General features: G+C 41.0%; 1 protein-coding gene across 14 annotated transcripts in view; it reads right to left on the reverse strand.

Annotated features, from left to right (window-relative positions):
• The window catches only part of LOC119855647 (transducin-like enhancer protein 4), a 123,841-nt gene that overhangs the window by 74,582 nt on the left and 34,281 nt on the right, over positions 1 to 14,978 (reverse strand). For all 14 annotated transcript variants that reach the window (XM_038402093.2, XM_038402089.2, XM_043514549.1 and 11 more), the window contains one exon: positions 13,121 to 13,183. In XM_038402093.2, coding sequence (XP_038258021.1) covers positions 13,121 to 13,183 — 63 coding nt within the window. The remainder of the gene's footprint in view (positions 1 to 13,120; positions 13,184 to 14,978) is intronic.

Raw genomic sequence — 14,978 nt, forward strand, 5'->3', positions numbered from 1 at the left:
AAAACTAAAGTAAGTTTATTCTGTATGGATTTAACAAAGGAGTAAGTTTCCAGAACAGCTACATGGTAATTCTACTCTATTAGGACCTGACCCAAATCTCATTTGAGTCCATGGGAGTCTTTCCACTGACTTCAGTGGGTTTTTGAACAGGCCCATAGAGAGGAGAGAAGATGTGAACCTAGTAAACTGGAGCCCTTCATTAGATATGGGAAGGACAATCACAATTGCTAACACCTATTGCTAGCTTCTTAGACATTTATTTAAAATTTCACTGACATACCACGCAAACAAACCAAAACGCACAATGGACTCACCCACTAATGCCCCAATTCTACAACTGGATCTGGACAGACAGACCCCTGCACAGAGCCTCACTAAGAGTTTCCCTACACTGCATTCCTTTCAGGATTCAGACCCAAAGGAGCCACTTCTCTACCAAGACATCCATGCAAACACACACACGCACTAAAAATCACAGGATCTGGAGAAAATAAAGACCTCCAAGTGAGTTCATTGTACACACATACCTTTTGCCTTGAGTGAGGCAGCTTGCTTGTTTTACTCCATTTTAAAACGTAATACCTGTATATAAAGGCTCTGCTTTATTTAGTCACTATTGTGAAGAAACATAGATGCCATGCTGTCAAGGTTCCTTCCCCACTCTGAACTCTAGGATACAGATGTGGGGACCTGCATGAAAACCTCCTAAGCTTACTTTTACCAGCTTAGGTTAAAACTTCCCCAAGGTACAAACTATTTTACCTTTTGCCCTTGGACTTCCACTGCCACCACCAAACGTCTGGGTTTATTTTTGAGAAAGCGTTGTTTGGAAACATCTTTCCCCACAAAATCCTCACCAAAACCTTGCACCCCCCTGCCTGGGGAAGGATTGATAAAAATCCTCACCAATTTGCATAGGTGACCACAGACCCAAACCCTTGGATCTTAAGAACAATGAAAAAAGCATTCAATTTCTTACAAGAAGAATTTTAATATAAGAAAAGGTAAAAAGAATCACCTCTGTAAACACAGGATGGTAAATACCTTACAGGGTAATTAGATTCAAAACAGAGAATCCCTCTAGGCAAAACCTTAAGTTACAAAAAGACACAAAGACAAGAATATTCATTCTATTCAGCACAGTCTAATTTCTCAGCCATTTAAAGAAATCATAATCTAACGCATTTCTAGCTAGATTACTTACTAAATTCTAAGATTCCATTCCTGTTCTGTCCCCGGCAGAAGCATCACACAGACAGACCCTTTGTTTCTCCCTCCCTCCAGCTTTGAAAGCATCTTGTCTCCTCATTGGTCATTGTAGTCAGGTGCCAGCGAGGTTATCCTAGCTTCTTAACCCTTTACAGGTGAAAGGATTTTTCCTCTGGCCAGGAGGGATTTTAAAGGTATTTACCCTTCCCTTTATATTTATGACAATGCATAGCATCCAGGAAAAAAGAAGGAACAGGACTGAACACCAAATATCCAGTGCAATCTGAAGATAACACTAATGCAAGGAAAGGCACACACTGAATAGGATGGCACCTGGCTAACCCAAACTTCATATGTATTTCAGGATTGATTTATTCAATCTCCCATTGTTTGGCAGTTGTGTTTAAATGAGTTATCCTATGTATGCTGTAACAGCTGGCAGCATGATGCCAAAACCAAACCACATACAATATCTTGCCCACCAACTAATGAGGACAAGGCTTATATCTAAGAGAAGGGTAGGAGAGAACAAGGAAGTAAGAGGGCACAGAGCAGGAGCTGTAACTCCCAATATACTCCTTTAAACCAACATTCCTTCTTGTACACAAGCAAATAAAGAACGGATTTTCTTCCAATTATAATAACCAGTTCTTTTCTTCAAAAAGAGTTCTCTCTACCCTACTCTGTGTGTGTTTCATATTGGATTAAAAGGCCAGGCCAAGGAATCCATTCTCCTACCACGCCTGTAACTCAGACAAGCATCATTTTTTCTTTTCCTATTTATCCCTGTGTCTTCTCATCACCCGCTCTTGTTGCTTCTGTGTAGCTGTGTCTACACTATCCACCATCACACCACCACCAGTGGTAGTAACAACAGAGACCATACCATAAAAAGGGCACAGGCATTTCTACCACCATGTTAATTAACCCTGAACAGAGCGAGTCCAACATGGCGTATTGGTAAAAATGCCTGTGCTCTATCTACTATGTCTCGCTCCCACCACCAGGGGAGCTACACTAGTGGTAAAAAAAAAAAGAGTGAGAGATCCTCCAGAACAGACTAGTGTGTACAAGGCCTAATTCCATTCCATCCTCAACTTCAGCATTGGTAAACAGATGCATTTAATGAATCTAGAGCAAAACTCACTGAACTCTTCACTCTGCAGAACCCAGCTGCTCTGTTCTGGTGCACTGTGTGTTCAAAGGAGTTGCAGATGAGAATGTCGGAATTTAGGTAGTTTCACTGTCCATGTCAGCTGTACAAAATGTACAATGGAAGAGAACAGTGCAAGAGATAGTAATCCTGAGCCAAAGGGCAGAGACTGATTTACAAGGAAGGTACAGCACACACTCCATAGAGCGGGTAGACAAACTACTAGCAATCCATGAAGAATTTGCTAATATAAACGCCTAATACCAAAGTAGCAGAAGCAGGAGTGAAGCCCAGAGCCTATATTTTAAAATATTTAATATATATATATATATAGTATTCTAATATTATTTAACAGTGTGATTAAAACTGTGATTACCAACAATAAATTTTTTAATCGTTTGACAGCCCTAGTTAAAATTAAGTCAAACTTATTATAACCTATTAATTTAAATTAAGTAGAAAAAAATATTAAGCAATACAGGTTTGTTGCCAAGTTTTAAAGAAAGTTAGCCAGTGACTTCCACCAGTTCAGTGGTCTAAGCACCTCACACCAGAATTTGTTGATTTGCTAAACTAGCTTTTGACAGCAGTGGACTCTTTTGCAAGTACAGAGATGGGATAATGGGATTTTGGTAAGTAATTGATCTTTAAATATTCAGGGTAAATAGGACTAATCCCCCGAGATGGGATATTAGATGGATGGGATCTGAGTTACCCAGGAAAGAATTTTCTGTAGTATCTGGCTGGTGAATCTTGCCCATATGCTCAGGGTTTAGCTGATCGCCATATTTGGGGTCGGGAAGGAATTTTCCTCCAGGGCAGATTGGAGAGGCCCTGGAGGTTTTTCGCCTTCCTCTGTAGCATGGGGCATGGGTGACTGGAGGGAGGCTTCTCTGCTCCTTGAAGTCTTTAAACCATGATTTAAGGACTTCAATAGCTCAGACATAGGTGAGGTTTTTTGTAGGAGTGGGTGGGTGAGATTCTGTGGCCTGTGCTGTGCAGGAGGTCGGACTAGATGATCAGAATAGTCCCTTCTGACCTTAGTATCTATGAATCTATGAATATTTTCTTCAGTTCAGTTCAATGGCTAGTATATTCAAAGTTAAGAAACCAATTGGCAGCTGAAAAAGCAGGGAAGCTTGTTTTCCTCTTCCAATCGATGAATAAAATGTAGGTGTGAGAGGATGAGATCTACTAGTTCTAAAATATTATAGGGCATGGGGACCAGAAACAATCTGTTCAATTCACTAACTATAGATAATACAGCCTTTGTTAAATCAGTTTTAAATGCAAACAGGTTTTGATAAACCTTTAGATAAACTTATTTCCTTGTGCATACAGTAGTTTGAAAGTAGTTTTATTTAACAAAAATAAATTTAAAATACTGTTGTTGTGCATTTGTCATTGAATCTGAATTTCCATCCAAATAGAGCTTGGAAAAAAAAAAAAATCAGAAGTAAAAAAATGAGTTATCTAGTAAATAAGAAAAGCAACATTCACCATTTTCTAACACACAAAATGTAAAAATTAAAATTAAATAAATATAAATTAAGCTACACAAGTGCTTAAATAAATATGTATAGATACAGTATAGCCTCCTGGTCAGGAAAAGCATATCAAATTTAGTGTAAAGGCTATATTTAGTTTCAAACTGATATTTTTAAATCAACCATTAAATTAACCATTTAACAACAATTTTAATTAACAAAACTCAACCTCTCTTTAAGAGAAAAAAAAAATCACTAAAAAAGTACAAATGCAAAACAATTAAAATCGATTCTTTAAATCAAGGTTTCATGCTTGCTCATTTAAATCATAATTAAAATCAGTGATTTAAGTCGCTTTGATTTAAATCATTCTATACTTCTACAATGCATCCTTATCAAGAAACCTGGTGATTTTTGCCAGAATCTCTTGCATCAACTGAGTTACTGCAAACCATTGATTCCTTATGAAGCTTACAAGAAATAAGGTAAATTAACCTGGTGATATTATGAGGGAATAATGTTGTCATCAGTGCATATAACCACTGTATTTTGTTAATTTCCCCCTACAGACACAATACTAAAGTGACTGGTCACATTTTTAAGCTAATATTCCACAATTATATTGTAAACAAAATGCATAAACAGTATAAGCACAATGTATTTCAATTCTATATTAATCTAGACCAGCAGTTCTCAAACTGTGGGTTGGGACCCCAAAGTGGGTTGCAACCCTATTTTAACAGGGTCGCCAGGGCTGGCTTAGACTTGCTGGGGCCCAGGGCCAAAGCCAAAGCCCGAGGGCTTCAGCCCTGGGCAGTGGGGCTAAGGTTACAGGCCTCCGTCTGGGGCTGAAGCCCTGGGGCTTTGGCCTTGGCCCCCCAGTCTGGGGTGACAGGGCTTGGGCAGGCTCAGGGTTCAGTCCTCCCTCCTGGGATCCTGTAGTAATTTTTGTTGTCAGAAGGGGGTCACCGTGCAATGAAGTTTGAGAACCCTTGTTCTAGATCATGAAAAACAGGATTTCATTAAAACACTTTAAATAAAAAAAAAGACTGAGATTATAAACCAAATTAGTAAAAACACTCAAAACCGCTACATCTATGTGTGCCGACATAACATGATTTTAACAGATATTAATATTAGGTAGGGGCTATGCAGTTACTAGAATTTCACCACTTCAGCATAAAGATCTTATTTTGCTCAATCAGTGGCACTTTTAAGACAGGTTTCAGAGTAGCAGCCATGTTAATCTGTATTCACAAAAAGAAAAGGAGTACTTGTGACACCTTAGACACTAACAAATTTATTTGAGCATAAGCTTTCATGAGCTACAGCTATGCTCAAATAAATTTGTTAGTCTCTAAGGTGCCACAAGTACTCCTTTTCTTTTTGCGAATACAGACTAACGGCTGCTACTATGAAACCCGTCATTATGCAAGGCACTGAATTTAGCCGTATAGAGTGGAAATCTATCAACTTCATGAAAAAAAACTCGTACAGGAAAGGAATGCATCTGATGAAGTGAACTGTAGCTCATGAAAGCTTATGCTCAAATAAATTTGTTAGTCTCTAAGGTGCCACAAGTACTCCTTTACTTTTAAGACAGATTTTTACACTCCTATTAGAAGCATTAAAATTACATATGCTTACACTTGCCCTCAAGCAAGACAAATTGGCACAGAGACTTTTTGGAAATGTTCCCTTTGCTCTTTGTAAATGCATGTAAAAAAGGTGAAGTTCTGAATTTTTTTTTGAACCTGTTCATTTCCTTTTTAGCCTGGAGAGCTTTGACACTATGGAATATGCACACATAAGAAGGTATACCACTTGATAAATGTAAGAGAATGAGACGTGAACAGGTAAAGAAATCATTATGGGCCAAGATTTTATAAAGCAGAGGCAATTAGCACAGACAAACATAGAAACCATAAAAGATTCTATTTGCAGACCTGAAAATGCTTAGCTTTAGGGCCCAATCTGAAGCCCAATGAAGTCTTTCCATTGATGTCAATGGTGTTAGGAATTTAGTAGATAATACTGTATTCATAAAAGAAGTGGGGCAACATTCTTTTGTAACTATATCCTTTGGATCAATTCTGCTGACTATCATCGAAGTTCCTTGTTATGAGCATGATTGTGGGAATGGCTAGTGCAGTTCAAGTGTGTGATTATTTCTCTAAAGGCTTGTCTACACTTAAAAGGTGCAGTGGCAATGCTTCAGTAAAGACGCTAACTACACCGATAGACAATCCACCATAGCAAAAATCCCTCCCGTCAACATAGCACCATCTACACTCGTAATCAGGTCAGTATAACTGTCTCGTTCAGAGTTGTGAATTTTCCACATCCCCAAGTGACAGAGTTATACCAATATAAGTTGCGTGTGAAGACAGCCTTCATCATGCATTGAAAAATTGCTCCCAACACCCAGGGCCTGGTCTACACTACAAAGTTAGGTCAATGTTAGCCACTGGGCATAGATCTAGTTATAACGCGTCTACGCTTCATTGGTTTTCCATTGATATAAGCACCCTGTTTACAGTGACACAGTAACACCATATCCCCACGCAGTGCTGAGCCATGGTCAACATACTGAGGTCAGTGCAGCATGGGTGTAGATGCTGTGTTACGAACATGGACACTCACAGTTCTCCAGCTGCTGTCCCACAGTGCCCTATACTGACTGTTTTGGTCACAATTGTGAACTCCATGGTCCAAGAGTCATGGAGACCAGAAGGTCTCCCTGCCTTTCAAAACCCCACAAATTTTTTGCATGACTTTTCCTGATTGTCCAGCTTGGCAAGCAAACCTAGTAGCTCTCCCTTGTTGTGTGCAACTGCCCAGTTGCCCATGCAAGCTACATGCTCCAAAAGAGCTCTGGCTTGGAGTAAACAGGAGATATTGGATCTCCTGGGCCTAAGAGAAGAGAAGAGGCTGTGCAAGCACAGCTATGGATCAGCCATAGAGACATGGACATCTATGAGAAGATTGCACAGGGGAAGCAGGAGAAGGGGTATGACAGGGACCATCAACAGTGCCACATGAAAGCAAAGGAACTGTACCAGGCATATCATAAGTCCAGGGAGACCAACAGTCAATCAGGTGTTGAGGTGCAGACCTGCTGCTTTTACAAAGAGCTGCATACCATACATGACAGAGATGCCATCACCACCCCACAGACAAGCACAGGTTCCTCTGAGGAACCTAAGCCCCAGACCCATGGCATGAACAGTGAGACTCAGGAAGAGATGGAGGAGGAAGATGGGGGAATATGCGACCAGAGGGTCCAGCTATGCTGCAAGCCAGGACCTGTTTGAGACTCTACCACAGTCCAGTCACTCCTGGCAGTAGAGCCTGATACAAGGAAAGAAACTCAGGTAAGTATATAATTATATTTCCCATTACAATGATGTACTGATGGCACCCCCCACTCAACAGGATACAGGTATTAACTTTTCATTAAATTTACTTGTACTTCAAGGGGTAGAGGTACAAAAAAGTGAGGTAGCATTATCTCCTTTTCATTCCCCTGCGGCAAGGGGAGCCACACGGAGCAGTTTGTTTATGTACTCAGAAACATCTTTTGACTCCTCCTCAGAGATCTCCATGAAACTTTAATGGAGGTACTCTGCAATCCTCTCCTAAAGGTTTCTAGGAATGGCAGATTTATTTCTTCCTCCAAAGTAGGATGCTTTCCCACACCATTCGGCAATAATTTTGGCAGGCACCTCTGCAGAACACAAGCTACCACGTTCAGGCCCAGCTGGCTTTGGGACACCAGCAGCAGTTATGCGTTGTGCCTTTGGTCATCCTCAAGAGTGAGATATCAGCTAAGATCGCCACCACCTGAGGAAAACTGTGCCAGTATTCAGAGCCATTTCCCTATACTCTGTTTCATACAAGAAACTCCCTCCCTATTTCCTTCATCTCTGGCAGGCCATACTCCCCACGGCTGGTGCTGTGAACGGCACTGAGCACAAGCACTCTGAAGCAGAAGTATCAAGAGGCATGTCTTGTTTAAAACCTCAGGGGACCAAGGGAAGGGAGTTCTGAGTCTTAACTTTCACCTTCTGTTGTGACTATATAGACAATGGTACCTCTGTGTGGTTTACCTGCAGCTGCTGCCATTACGGCCTTGAGGGGTTCCCCCTCTACACCCTTGGAAGGCCTGAGCCAGATAAGGAGAAGAAAGAAGAAGAGGTCTTAGAATGACATGTTCAGTGAGATCCTGCAAGCCAGGACTGCATCAGACTATGAGCAAAGGGGCTGGAGGGTGAACACTGCAGACCGACTGGAGAAGGAAAGAGCAGACAAGAGGTAGGCTCAGGAGTCCCAGCAGGAAGAGAAGGAGATGCACCAGGACATAATGGAGCTTCTGGCAGCAAAGACAGATGCTACAGACTCTTATGGACCTACAGGTTCAACAGTCATGGGCTTGCCTCCATTTGCAGTCCATGGAGAACTTCATTACAGCACCTCCCCACATTCCCCCAAACATTTCACTTGGCATCAAGGGCCACATCCTCACCCCTGCCACTCTACCCTGGGAGATATTAAGAACAATCACAGCTTCACATAGAGTGACCATGGCTTCCACAGGCCAATGTATGTGTAGGTAAAATGGACATGAATGTTCCTTGCCTTTGTTAAGTTCTAGTCCATTAATTTATAAAATTTTTAATGTATTTGCTTTTAAATTGCATATACTTTTCTTTGCACTGATTTTGTTACAGAATAAAATTCTATTTGAAAAATAATTCATCTTTATTGCTTCACAACATTAGCTGCAGAGTGCTTAGCAGTTTTGAAAGCACCCACTGTTACAGTGCGACAACTCATAGGATCAATGACAGCATAACAATCAAGTGTAAAGCAAGCACTACAAAAATAATAGGTGAATTGATAGAGTTATAGTCATAAATGTATACCAAGCACCATACAACTCCTAACAGGCTCCAAAACACCAGGGCCAACTAAAGCACAGTATTCCATAATGCATTACTTGGCTCACTGTTGAAGTGCTTTTTCAAAGCTTCCCTGAGCCATACAACTTCAAGATGAGCGCTTCTAATACCGCTCGAGGCCGGCTGTTCAAACGCAGCCAACAGCCACTCCACTTCTGCCTTCCACCCCGGTGGCAACTTCTCCCCCGCCTTTGCTTCACAGATATTATGCAGGATGCAGCAGACAGCTATATAACCATTGGGATGTTTTTTTCACTGAGATCCAATCTTGTTAGCAAACAGCGCCAACCCCCCTTCAATCTACTAAAAGTGCATGTCACTGTCATTCTGCATCAGCTGAGCCAGCAGTTGAATCTTTCTTTGGTGCTGTCAAGGTGGCTAGTGAAAGCTTCATGAGCCAGGGGAGCAAGAGATAGGCTGTATACTTGTGATGGGGTGCATGAACCCACTGGGGAAGTAAAGGTTAAGAAGCAGATCTAGGCCCAGAAAATCCTGCCCATCTGCCCCTGCTGGGCATGCTCACAGGGGAGACTGAGCTCAAAAGAGACAATTTAGTTCGGTCAGGGTAATTGGAGCAGGAGGGCAGTTCTGTGTTGCAAGTTCCTGTTAAGAAGCCACCGAGGCCTCACATGGTTGGGCCTGGTCCTCAATGCTAAGCTGCCAAAGGCCTTTCAATCATGGAGATTGGCAATAATGAGCCATGGCTGTGAGAGAAAGACTCTTTGGAGCAGAGCAGAATGGACCCAGAGGTGAACAAGTGACACCAACAGAGTAACAGAGTAGAAAGTGGCCCTGGGAGCAGGCGTAGGGGCACCCATCCCTCTTAGGTTGCACGTTTCTGAATTACTGCCTCAATGGGCTCTGGGATGGAATCTGGTGGAGCAGGGAGGGCCGAAGTTCCCCTAGCCCCAGATGCTTGATGGTCACTGCCAGTCAGTGCAGCCAGGACTGGCCCTGAACCCCACCCACCAACAGTCCCCCAGAACACTATTGGAATTTCAACATCACCGATGGTAACCCACTGCTCGGGGAGAAATAGTCCTTGCTTGTAGCTCTCTCAACAGTCCTGTATTTTTAAAGATGTGAGCATCATGCATGTTTCTGACCAGCCAACATTGAAGTTGGTGACACCAATGCTTTCATCACCATAAAAAAGCCCTTTCTGGTCATGCAGTCTGTGGCAAGGTGCTCTGGTGCCCACATAGGAATATGTGAGCCATCTCTCACCCCACCACAATTTGGGAATCCCATTGCTGCAAATCCATCCATTATGTCCTGCACATTTCCAAGAGTCATGTTCCTGCATACATGATTAATGCCCTGCACACTCGTATGACAAAGGTCCCCAGAGTCTATTTTCCAACTCCAAAATTATTTCCCACTGACTGGTAGCACTCTAGCAATGCAAATTTCCACAGCTCAATCACCACTTGATTTTCCACTGTCAATGAAGCTCTCATTTTGGTGTCCCTGCACTGGAGGAATGTGGTGAGTTCAGCCCACAGATCCAAGAACGTGGCCTTGTGCATCTGAAAATTCTGCGGCCATGGCTCATATATACCATGCCTGTATTACAAAGCAATCCCTCCAGTCAGTGCTTATTTCTCAGTGCCCAAAGCGGTGCTCCACCATCTGCAGCTGCTCGGTGAATTCCACTAACAACCTTGAATTGGTTCTCTCTATGTCCCACATAAATCTGTCCTCCAAGAAATCATGTTCCTTGCTGATTTGGTTCCTCTTATGGCTCTGCAAATACCAGAGTATTGTGTGTCCTGTGCTTGCAACACTTATGACATTCATGCAGTCTTGTACATGCTCCATGCTTCTGTCAGAGATGGTGAACAGCAAGGAGGGCTGTGTGGGTTTGTGGGATTTTTTTAAAAAGGCACAAAAGACAACATTATGGGATCGAGACAGTTGCACGCTGGGAAGTTGATCCCTTGCTCCCATTCACTCCTGCATGACTCATTTCTCCCTCACCATGCTCTGCCAAAGTTTCCACAGTGCACTGGAGGGTGGTGGGTTGCACACTGGGTTATCTACCTATGGTACACCACACTATGCACTCTTGGTGAGCAACCTCAGCACCAACAGAAAGAGCCAGGTATGCATGAGCACAACTAACTTTGGTGGCTTTGTGCTGACTTAATTTGTGTTGACCAAAGTTTGTGGTGCAGACGTGGCCTAGAAAGTTGGTAGATAGCGTAGAGGACTATGGTTAAAGGTAGAAGTCACAGCACAACTCCCCAATTTCTGCTTATGCATCCCACACAGATTATTCTCCCTTCCTGCAGCAAGAGGCAATAATGCATCCTTCATGATTCCTCCTCCCTCCAGTGCATCACTTAAAATGCATCAGTGCAAGCTTTCAGCAGATTGACTGTGGAGTAAGGTGAGCATGATATATGTGGAGCAGTGGGAGAGAAGAAATCTGTGTTGAACTGACTAGGGCACCACCACTTACACACAAACCCCAAAACCTTACCCCTTTTTTCATATGAACACATAGAAAGGGCCAAGCCTAAGATGAACAAAAGGATGGCAAACTCAAATATCACCAATAAGCCACATATTTTTTTTCTAATTAATAAGTCCATTGTCCAAGTTTTCATGTTGTGTGTGTGGTAAGGGAGAACGGAGAAAGGTACAATTCGGCTAATTTATGTATTAAAACAAGGATTTCTTTAGGACTTCAGTGGAAAGTTCTAAAACTGCAGCCATAGAAAATAAAGTAATAAAATAATAATAATAATAATAATAAATCAAGATCTCTGAAAGTAGGACAACACTATTCCTACCTAAGGCAAAATGTCACTTCTGCATTTGGACCCGATTTTTTGCCCAGATCACAGCTATGCTTGCCAAATACTCTCCCCCACATGTCTTTTAAACTCGTCAGTTTAGTATTCATACAGTGAAGGGACCAATAGCACTGGCTTGAATCAGGAATAGGTACAGTGACAGATTTCCAAAATAAAAGCCAATACACATTAATCCTATCTCACTAATCCAACCCTGTGTAACTCCTGAACAGAGCAATTTCCAAATGTGCAGTGTTTCTGTAGCATTAACAAATGAGTACAAGGATTAAACTAATTTTAATTTGTGACTCAAGGCAGGACTTGAATTCTGGCCCTCAGTGGCAGCAGGGAAAGGTTTGTGCACTAACTCACTACAACATTTAGTCCTCAAACACAACTTTATAGGCCAAAGGGGATAGTGGCAGCTTTTGGTCTAGTCTTGTCAACATTATTTTCATAATTTTCTCACACACACACACACACACACACACACACACACACACACACACACACCCCGTGCATGAATCAAACGCATGACCTCCAGCAAGCAGAAGAATGAACAGCTCTCCTGAAAAGCAATGACACTTTGTGGAACAATTGAAAAGATGGGAGAAAGAATCGTAGTACATTCTCAGACTGCAATACAGTGCTTTGCAGCTGCACTACAAAGAAACACTGCTGTAAGCTTTGACTTCCAACCACTGATTTTACTGAAATGAATCCCTAAATTATACAGCATCAAGCCAGCCTACTTCCAACAGCCCCCTACGTCCAAATCCTGCCCCTGCACGCACGCAACACATTTGTTTTTTTTAAAAACCACTGTACACTTGAATTCTCCTTTCATGAACCGCACTTTCATTTTATTCCACACAAGCCAATGGTAGCAAGGTTCCCCCAGCCAGCACCATACCCTTTCCTCAGGTTCCCTGTCTCTCTCAGAACACATCCACAATGCACTCAAGCTCATGAAAATTAATCATAATTTTGAGATCAGTGCTTACAGAGAGTTAATCTTCTGGGTATTTTCCTCAAACACACAGAAGACAGAGAGGAAGAATACGACAAACAAAAGCTTCATTAGTATGTTTACTATCTAGAGCATCATCATTTGATAGACCTACATATATTTCTGCCTACTTTTAATGCCCATTGTCAAGAATGTACCACAAATCATGTATTTCTAGCAATTTTTCAATCTATCCTATTAGATGCCAGTTTGACAAAGTCATTATTCTGAGCAACACTGCATTGTACATGACAGCAAAATATTTTAAGCAACTAAATTTTGCTTAGCACATTAGAACGTGATCTATTATATTAATGCACTTAAATCATATTCTACTGAATTTTTAATAAGACATTGATGTTGGAACAGCACCTTGGAAAATGAAATACAGGCACCATGAGTTTTACAAAGCCAGAAAGGTCAATACAAAGCTCCACTTTTGTAACAACAACAACTGCAGAGCATCTTTTTAGGCCAGTATCTGCAAACAACTACCTTACCTCTTGGGATAAGAAGGGGATGACTTGCGCACATATAGCATTCAGCCTCTTGACAATTTCTGCCTGCACGCAAGAAGAAGAAAGTTAGTGTATTCTATATTTCTCAAATGTTAGTGTTATCACATGAACAGCTAACATATCAAACGGCATCTATCAATGGTTTTGTCTAACCATGTTCTAACTGGACAAGCCAATAAGAATAAAAAAATAATTCAGTGACCCAATGCAACAACAGGTAATGGCTATTGTTAGTCATTTACAGCTCACATTTTTAAGAGTTTCCTCACAAAACAAGCTTTTGAGCTTCTATATGATCCAAAGAGAATTTTCATTTCCATTATAAAATTGGAGGCGTTTCATGAAGTCTCCAGGAGGAGCAGCACACAAACCAACCATACTTTTTTCCAGCACTATTTTCAAACTTTAAAAAAAACTTCAAAAATTATTGAATACTGACGATATATTTCATTCCCTCACAGAAAAAAAAAAAGGACAATTTCATTCAAAGAATATGACAATGACTCAATTGTAAGATGGGGGTAAATATATATAAAGAAAAAATTTCTGAACCAAAAACAAATTAGATCTTTGAGAGCACTTTTCCTGGATTAAAACTAGAGTCATTTCACTGAAGTCAACTGATTCACTGGAATTACTCTGGTAATCTGATTCTATAGGATAGTTCCATAGAGATGGATTATTATATATATTTAACCCGCACATCTTAAAGTAGGTAGGGGAGATATCACAGCAGTTACAATTACAGGGACTTTCTTAAAATAAATTCTACATAGGGTTAATTCCTCATTATATAGAAGGGCAAAATGCTCTTTTTCTTGCAAAGTCATTACCAGAATGACAAACACTCATACTTGTGCAATTTTGGTTTCCTTCTTTCATCAGCAACCCTTTCAACCTTCTCACTATGCAATCTTTTAAATGACAAAAACCTTAAAAAAAATTATCTAACCAACAGATGTTCATTACTAGTAAAGTATCTAGCATTCCATATAAAAATCTGTGTTAATGAAACATTATGGTTATAAAGCTATGTCATCAGAAGTCGTGATATGCTACAGCCATGGGTTCATGTGAAATTTTAACTTTAACCCCTTGTGCATATTATGACACTTTTCAACACTCACATACAACACATTTTCTGGTTATCTAGCAATACAGCCTTCCTTAAATGCAGTTCAGGAGCTTATACAGTTAACTACAAAGCTAATTTACCTCCAGATTTAATTGACCTATATATGCCTGCAATTTTTCACAATAGTTTACAGTACGCCTCTTAAGAAAATACAGTTTACTATGTACTTTTCATCTAGGAACAAGGAGATTGAGTTGTAGTTGCTAAAATTAATATTGCTGGAGCATTTCCTAACTTGAAGGTTTAGCAACAATGCAACTATTTTTATACAGAATTTTCTAGGTTTATTAAAAAAGCAACAAAAAAAAGCTATAGGCACTGATCCTTCTGTTCTGCATTAGGCAGACCCCTGCATCCACGAGGGGCCCTACTGACTTCAACAGGCTCCCCTGGGTCCCTCACAAAGCAACTTGCAGAACTCAGGCCTTAATCTTCACTATTTCATAAATTATCCCAACTTGTAAAATATCAGTAATTGTAACAGCTGAAAAAAAATCTATGCATTTTAGGTCCTCCACTGAATAAACACAGAATATGCCTTCCTCAGCTGCAAAGCTTCCTCTGGTGCACCTGAAATGTATGCAGTAGCCTTACCTAACTAACTCCTTGAGATTTATAGGTTCGGAGGACAAAGACTCAGGCATAGGGTTGCCAGACATCTGGTTTTCGACCGGAACACCCGGTCAAAAAGGGACGCTAGTGGCT

Source organism: Dermochelys coriacea, chromosome 5 (assembly GCF_009764565.3).
Source record: "Dermochelys coriacea isolate rDerCor1 chromosome 5, rDerCor1.pri.v4, whole genome shotgun sequence".
NCBI lineage: Eukaryota > Metazoa > Chordata > Testudines > Dermochelyidae > Dermochelys > Dermochelys coriacea.